The 8,847-nt window shown below is 29.1% G+C and overlaps 1 protein-coding gene across 1 annotated transcript; it reads right to left on the bottom strand.

The window, feature by feature from the left end:
• Nucleotides 1-587: 587 nt before the first annotated feature.
• On the bottom strand, nt 588-4,125 carry LOC114194098 (dehydrodolichyl diphosphate synthase 2-like). The gene is made up of 3 exons (XM_028084154.2): nt 3,759-4,125; nt 3,588-3,655; nt 588-1,166 (listed from the first exon to the last, which is right to left on the bottom strand). Exons 1-3 carry the CDS (start codon nt 4,098-4,100, stop codon nt 722-724), a joined length of 855 nt encoding a protein of 284 aa, XP_027939955.1. The 5' UTR covers nt 4,101-4,125; the 3' UTR covers nt 588-721.
• Nucleotides 4,126-8,847: the final 4,722 nt, after the last annotated feature.

An 8,847-nucleotide genomic window follows, 5' to 3' on the forward strand; every position in this document is an offset into this window, starting at 1 on the left:
CATTCTAGTTTACTTATTCTGAAAAGATTGACCTAATAAACAAGATCAGAGTTGTTTAATCAAGAATTAAGGTGAGATCATAATATCCTAAAATTACCTAGAATAAGTATGACCTAGCCGATCTAAACTCACCAATGTAAATATTCATGACAATAGTATAAAATGACAGTATTCTTTATATATGATTCTCACTTGATTTACTACTACATTTGTTTTTATGAATGTTTGGCTCACTTGAGTGTCATAGTGTTACTGTAGGCATCTCGGAAAAATCTCGACATAATCAAAGAGGTGATAAGAATAACTCGATCACTGAAAAGATCGAAAAGAAAATCCTGGGAGTGAAAAATAAATAAGAAACATTAAGTTTTCTTTTAATTAGAATTAAGTTAATTTAATGTGAGTTTACATTTATCAAATAGTTTTGAAAATATTTTGAAACTAATAAATTAACTTATGTAACTTGTAAATCTATATGTTATTATTTAGCTTTAAGAATTTGAAAAACATTTTAAGAGTTTTGAAATGTTGACTAAATATAAATGTTAGGTATACCAAGTATAATATAAGACTCACAAATACTCATGTGTAAAAGATAGAACACTTAAAATAATATAAGTCATTACAAGTTTATTTATGATAAAAAGACTTGATAAGTATTTTATTTCAATATTCATCGAATTAATTCAATGTGATTCCCTATTTTTATTTTGTCCTCAATTCAATGTCGGCCACCAAAACGTCTTTGTCTGTGTTGAAATGATCTCAAGGCATCTACAAAGTCGTCCTTACCAAAATCTGGCCAAAATTTTGGGCTGAAATAAAGTTCTGTGTAGGCCAATTGCCAAAGCAAGAAGTTACTCACCCTAAGCTCCCCACTAGTTCGTATTAGCAAACCTGGATTAGGAAACTCAGTGCACTTAGTTTCCAATTCCTTTTCAATTATGCTTTCGTTAATGTCCTCCACATCAACAGCACCATCTTTCACTTTCATGGCTACCCTTTTACATGCTTGCACAACATCATATTTTCCACCGTAGTTTAATGCCACAATAAGTTGAAGTTTCTTATTATCTTTTGTAACATCTTCTACTCTTGCAACTGTTCTCTGCAGAGATTCAGGGACCTTTGATAAATCTCCAATCACACACACTCGAATTCCTTTCCTGTAACCATGCAAGAATCATACACGAACAAACTTCATCGAAATACTACTTCAATTAAAGTGGAAAAGTATAACTAGTGCATACTTTTCTTTCCATGACCCATTTTAACAACGATTGTAGAGTCATTAAAGGACATGGTAACAATTTTATAAATATAGATAATTTTTCAACAACAGTTGTGTAAAAAACGTCATTAAAAGTAAAAAATTTTGAAAAATAAGGACAATTACTTATAGAACCTCTGTTAAAAGCCGGATTTTAAAAACAAAAATAGTTTTCCATAGAATTTTTGTTTTTTTTTTCTTTTTTTATTCTCCAAAACTTTAAAATTTCAATGAAGTAGTATGCTAAACCTAAAATATTTTGACTATTAAAAGCATTCTACATTTTTTTGAATTGACACTGGGATTGAAGGTAAATTTCCATACATCTAAAGTGGGAGGAATTGGACTAGACAAATTCATGATTGATAAATACTTAATTATTGAACTGTTATAAAATGACTATTCCCTTTACCTATTTAAGCCTGCCAGTTGGGGATAATCATAGGAAGAGTATTTTTTGGAAATGTATGGTTTAAAAGATTACAAATAAATTATTAAAGTGGAGAGGAAAACTAACCTTTGTTGGCAAAGTTGTGCTCTCAAGGTCAATCATTACGACCTTACCTATGTTTTATCTTACCTTGTTTAAGATGTTTGTAAAAGTTTTGAAAGAAATCAAAAGTATTATGGGGTTGGGGACATGACTATAAGAATATAGCTTGAGTAAAATGGGATAACTTATTTAAGCCGAAACAAAAAGGGTGGATTAGGAGTTAGAGATCTAGAAGCATTCAATAAGGTTTTACTTGGAAAATGGAAGTGGAGAATGGACATTCATAAAGATGGTCTATGGAAAGACTCTTTGTGTTTCTACCACATCGAATAATTTAGAAGTCGAAGCCTAAGACGATTTAAATATTTCTTCCTCCTTCTACCCTTTGAGACACTTTTTAAGGACAAAATTGTGACAGAGCACACGTTCCAAAATGGACAACACTTCGGATGCAGGGTGATTGATCCTAACGATGTTTGAGGCGCCTTTTACAGACATAACTATGACAGAGCACACGCTCCAAAGCAAACAATACCTCATATGCATGATGATTGACCCTGACAATGTCATAGGATCAGAATATTGACACCCACTGTGGGCCCGATAACATGCAAACCATCGATCCCTTGAGCCCTCCATTGGAGATGATTCACTCATTCCCCTTAGACATTTGGTGATTGGTGGCATAATTTTTATAAGGAATATGCCCATCCCTTCTTCGTTTGTTAGTCTTTATACCTTTTTTCTAAAATATAAATTAGGCTCTTGTGCTATGTAATATCTTTTGAGGATATAGATGTTTGGTGCCTAATTTTTTCTGTTATTTTTGTCTTATTTTTTTAATTGTGTAAAGGATCAAAGCACTTCAAGTTCTCTTCTATTTTATATATTTTTATTGTTGATAAAAAAAATATTTTAAAAACTTTTAAAACTTAAAAATTTTTACATTTTAAAATTTTTAAAAATAAATAACCCTAAATACTACAATAATAATAGTTTAAAAATTAAATAGGTACGAATTGCATATATATATATATATATATATATATATATATATATAGTAGAGTAGAAAACAGATTTTGCAAAATTCAATCCATTTAGGCAGAGTGGACTACTGGCTTGGCATTTTTTTTTATCTTTTAAATTCTTTCATATATACTAAACATATATTTAATCATATAAATATTTTTTTAAATTTTCTAAAATATATTTAATCGTATATTTATTATAATTTATAATTAAAATATATTTTTTTATAATATTATTAAATATTTACATTCTTAAAATAATATAACGTAGAGAAATTAATTTCTTGATCTTTTTAATTTAATTTTAAAATTTTAAAAAATTGAGTCTTAAAAGTCATTTTCCTCTAATCCACCATTCACATGTGAGCTTAACGGACAAAATAGACAAAACAAAATAAACTAAGAAATTGAAATCTCCAACCTAATTCACCAATAATTTAAGATGGGGTTTGACAAAATTGTTTTTATCAAACTTGACAAGTTTTTGTCTTTTTCTCAATAAAAGTGAATTTTTTTAAAAAATTAAAAATTAAAACAACAATAGCTTAATATAAAAAACAAATTTGATCAAAGTTTGTAAAAAAATCTTTAGTCAAAGTATAATTTTTTGTCAAATATCATTCCCCGTTTTAAGATTGATGGTAACCTAGTCTACCTCCACTACTAGGAAACAAGTTATTACGAGGACCTCCACAGTTGTCTTTTAAAAAAGTGATGTCGCGAGAGTGCAAACAAGTTTTTGTTTTCTTTTTCAGAATTTATTTTGTCTGATCACACTTAGTTATCTTCCACTCACATTTGCATGCACTCCATTGAAGACTTTGCTGTCGTTTCAAACAGTCTCATGAAGAAATCAACCTCCTTCTGCACCACCGCACCATAAATACCACTACTCAGCAAAACCAAACAAACCAATAACTAGGTTAAGAAAACGCATGCATATGCGAAATAAAAAGACACCAACGACCTTGGGGCGAGCCAAGTTCTCAGTGGAGCACGCGAAAACCGTGAGAACCTCAATGCCCCAACTGCAACACAGCATCACCATCCTCGTCAGTGACTCCACCCCCGCGCGGTGCCCCTCCGTCGCCGCGAGCCCCCTCGGTTTGGCCCACCTGCCGTGGCCGTCCATGATCACGGCCACATGGTTTGGCATCAGCTCCGCCACCAGCTCCGGCGGAAGGGACTCTTTCGCGAGCAAGGTTCCGTCGTCCCGGAGCGTGACCCTCGGAGGAGCAGTGGGTGAAGGAGAAGGAAGAGGATGATAACGGTTAATGAGAAGAGGAAGAGGGAGTGTTGTGGAGAACATTGTGTTGACGTAATTGAAGAGTGATGATGGTGGTGAAGAGATTTATAAGGAGGAAAAAAGACATTTGCACGTGAAAGTGAAGTGTCCCTGTAATTATGGTGATAGGTATACAGAAGGATTTTTCTGGAGAGAGACTTGAGATCTTAGTCTAATCATATAAAATCATATAAGATACTGACACCATTATCAACCAAACATCTTAAAATAATAAATTTGTAGATTTTTATTCTTATATAAAATTTTACTTTTTCATTTCTAGTCAATATGAAACTTAAAGTGGTTCATCTAATGTGTGTGAACAAAGTATGACAACCACCGCGCTGCTTCAGTTATCAATTATGTGTTTGGGTGCATGATCATAACCTATCTCTCACTCCATTACATACTCATTTAATCAAGTGTTTCTCATCATCTTCTTCTTGTTAAAGAATAGGTTTTACTCGGTTCATTCATAACTCTTAAGCGATTGAAACCGGTTGCATAACAGTGACTGCTGTAAACATATAGGTTGAAGCTTACTACACATCTGAATCACTCTGAACTGTTGAATGAAACTTTCCACCACCAGCATTCAAGAGGAGGGAGAAATGTCTACAGTGTTATTTTAATTTATGATAATAGAATATAGTTTTTATAATTTTATTATTAATATAATTAATTTTATAATTTGTAAATAGTTTTTATTTATGTTGGGAGTAATTTTATAATTAAAAAATAATTAAATTTATTTAATGTGTAGGCCAAAAGTGTTTGGATTAATTGTGAATCTTTGTTGGGGCATGCTAATGCAAGTTTTTCTAAGATGTCTTTGTATATTTTGTATCCATTAAGATTGAGATTTGTGAATAGATCAAGGAATGCTTTGAACTAGATAAATACAACATATTTGGTTGTATTAAATTATCTGTTTTATGTAGTTTATTAGTGCTTGGAACAAATCAAGTGTAATTAGAAGAATGTGTGATTCTTTTTAGATTGTGATACTGGTTTTTTATAAATTTGTAAATACAACTAAAGTTAATTCTGGTTAGCTTAACACTACAGGAAAATAACATAATACCTACGCGCAAAATTCTATATGTTGATTCCATAAATTCTTCCACCATTTGATGCCTAACTCATTATGAAATCTTTGATATTGCAAATATGTCCATTCCATTAATCATAGGTTACTCAAAATGTTCAAGGCCCATATTAAAATGATATAATCTTATAATATATGTATATAAATCATTATACTTATATTTTATCGTAATTAATATTACCTAATCAAACTTATTTGAGTAGAATAATTATAGTTACATGATTTAAGTTTTTTAATATTACTGAAATAATTCATTAAATCTTTAATGTCATCTAAATATGTCAAAACAATAAAATTTTAACCCAATAAATAAATAGACAACTGCTGTTTTGTATAAATAATATGACCCAAAATTTAAGACCTTACAAGTTAAAACTTTCGTCCATTTCACTTGTACTTGTAGTTGTTGGAGTAATGAGTTTTTAGAAGGGAATGAGGAGAGGCCGAAAACGAATTCAAAAAATTTAGTGCACAGATATACAATACTAGCTAGTTAACTAATCAAATTAAAAGTGTAGTGATAATGAAAATACACACAATAGATTTATATTGAATCACCTTTACTTAAATAATAAAATAATATTCTCTCATAAAGTCATCGTTTTTCTTTTGTATTTTGAGTTGTCTAACACCTAACACTTTCTATTTAGGGTTAAGTATGTTTTTAGTCTCCGAACTTTAACTCAAAATTGGAGTTTGTTCCTGTTTGAAACTTCGATACATTTTAGTCCCTAAACTTTAAAAATGAATGAATATAGTCATTTTAACCCAATTATGTTAACTTGTTTTTGACGTGTCGAACGCTTTTCATATTAGTATTGAAATTTTTTACACTGTTTGACACATTCTTGGTTCAATATCTAATGAGAAATATGTTCGACACTTAAAAAAAAAAGTTAACGTAATTGAGTTAAAAGAACTATATTCATTCATTTTTAAAATTTAGGGACCAAAATCTATTAAAGTTTCGAACATGAACAAATTTCAATTTTTGATCAAAGTTCAGGGACTAAAAACATATTTAATCATTCTATTTATTTAGAAACTTACATTATCATAACCAATTGTTGGTGGGAGAGTTAAACTCACAACATTTCTCCATCTCGCTTCTAAAAGCTTACCAAAATAATCTTATTTCTACAAATTATTAGTAGGATGAATCAGATCCACGATCTTCACCTGTCTTTCCTTTTTTTTAATCGTTAGACCTCCTTATTACTTTTTTTTTAGTTGTTAATTATGTTTCACTTTTTTTCTTCATATACTCAATTGCATTCAATTGCATAGTATATTAACGTGATTTTCAAACCTGGAAAATATTTTTGCTTGCTTTGTTTGTCTTATACTCAATTGCTTTGTGATTTTACTGATGCTGGCATGTCGGGGGAATACACACACACACATATATATATATATATATATATATATATATATATATATATATATATATATATATATATATATATGGTGTGATATAATAGTTTTGAACATAAAAGTTAAGAAAATTACGTTATTTTAAGAATTGATTATATGTGGTTAACTATTGTTATAATGAATTGGTTTTTATTTGATTAAATTTCTTAAAATAAAAATAACATTCTTTACGAAACAAAAAAAAAATGTACAAAACTAAAAAACGGTCGATAAGAATAGTCATAAATTATAAAGTTTTTTTATTTATAAACCAACTTTTCTCAAAAAGTTGCAATTAATGTTTCGAACTTTCGGTTTATTTTATAAATAATTTATAAAAGCAACTAAAGTTAAAAGTTAAAAAAAAAAAATTTGTTAAGAGTACATTAACCTAGACACGGCTTAAAAAATTTGTTAAGAGTACATTAACCTAGACACGGCTTAAAATTAAGAGGTAAATTTTTCTGCAAACTACAATTAGCCTTTGTTTAATTGGGTAGATGAATTTATGGGAGAGGAATAAGATGAGTTTGAATGGATTTGAGAGTGAAATGTGTGTTGTTTTTTTCAAGGGATTTAGAAGTGATTGTGAGTGCATTTGGAAGTAAAGTTTGTGAGAGTTTGTGAGTGATTTGATTCATGTGATAGATAAGAAAATATTTTAATATATAAAAAGATGAGATTATTATTTTGCCCTTTAAGTAATAAGTAGTATAAATTAATATTTGTATGAGTTATAATTATTTTTAAAAATTTTATTTAATACTACAAATAAAGTTACTGAAATTCAAACAACAATCGGTTCCAAGTTTTTTCGGATCAATTCCAAGCTTCAACAATGCATTGAAATACGAATGTGAGATCAGTTCCAGACCAACACAGATCAATCCACTAAAAACAAGGGATTGGATCTAAACAGTCATGTTGAAGTGGATTGGCACTCCACGATGAAAAGATTACCATGCACATAAAAAGGTCATTTGCTGCATCAATCCTTCAAATCCACCCTAGACACGCGAGATAAAAAAAAGAGCATTCATCTTCCAAATCATCGTATTCACTCGTTCTTATATCATCCAAAACGAACATTTTCTAGTTTCTACTGAAACATGAAATCCTCAAAAGCGAAGAAGCCCTCGCTTTATATTCAAATTAAAAGAAAAGTTTTATAAATGAATTAATTTATTTATTCATTTAAAATACTTATAAAGAAGCATGACGAAATATATAACTTATCACAATTTCCAATGCAAGGTGTTGAAGAGTATTCTATGAATAGGCCACGCTGCACATGAGGTGCAATTTGAGGTATGATGCTATCATTCTAAAAAAAATTCTCTGTTCCCTAATCACTTCAAGTGGCTGATGTGGACAGTTAGGAGAAACACCCACAAACTAAAAATAACATTGATGTCTTCAATTTACACACTTATGAATGTTTTCTCCAACTAGAATACTATTATTCTTTAGCCATGGACCTAAGCCTAAGAAAATTATGAATGAGTTTAATGTGATCATGTGCTTTTCACTTTGTTTAGCTCTTCCCATTCCCATACCCTTTGTGGTCAATCCTTGTTCCTGGCCTCTTTGGTTTATCACATGCTTTTGTATATCCCTTGTCTATAAAATTTAAGAAAATGTTTTTCATTATAATAGAAAGTTATATTTTTATATGTTTGGAAAATAACTTTGAGTATCAATGGTATACTTCTTTCTCATCTAATTCTTGATATTTTTTTTTTTCTGTTAATGTCCTATTTTTATATTTGTTTAGTGTTTTTTATTTATAGAAAGTTTACTTTGTAACTTTTTAGCATGATTTTTATTTGATTCCCTCATATTTTTTTATTATTTTTAATAATATATTTTATGTGATGAGAATAAATTATGAGTAATTTTGAAGTGGTAATAAGATGTCAAAATACATAATAACTTTTGATATAAGTTTTATTATATATAACTTTTAGTTATGCTTTGACTAATGTATAAATTTTAACTCAGTGATAATGACCGAATTTAATCCTTAAAAAAATTGAAAAAAATAATATTTCTTATTGGCACATTTTTTTTTAACTTTTTTCAATTTTTTTAAAAAAATAATACTTACAAATTTTGTTATAATATTTTTATCATTTTTTTGAAAATAATTTGTACAAAATATTTTTTTACAATAAATTTTGTAGAAATTATTTGTGAATTAGTTTTCTAGAAAATAATTATCCATGAAAAAATTATCTATCAGTTAAAATT

Source organism: Vigna unguiculata, chromosome 8, assembly GCF_037176805.1.
Source record: "Vigna unguiculata cultivar grain cowpea cultivar isolate G323 ecotype 2 chromosome 8, ASM3717680v1, whole genome shotgun sequence".
NCBI lineage: Eukaryota > Viridiplantae > Streptophyta > Magnoliopsida > Fabales > Fabaceae > Vigna > Vigna unguiculata.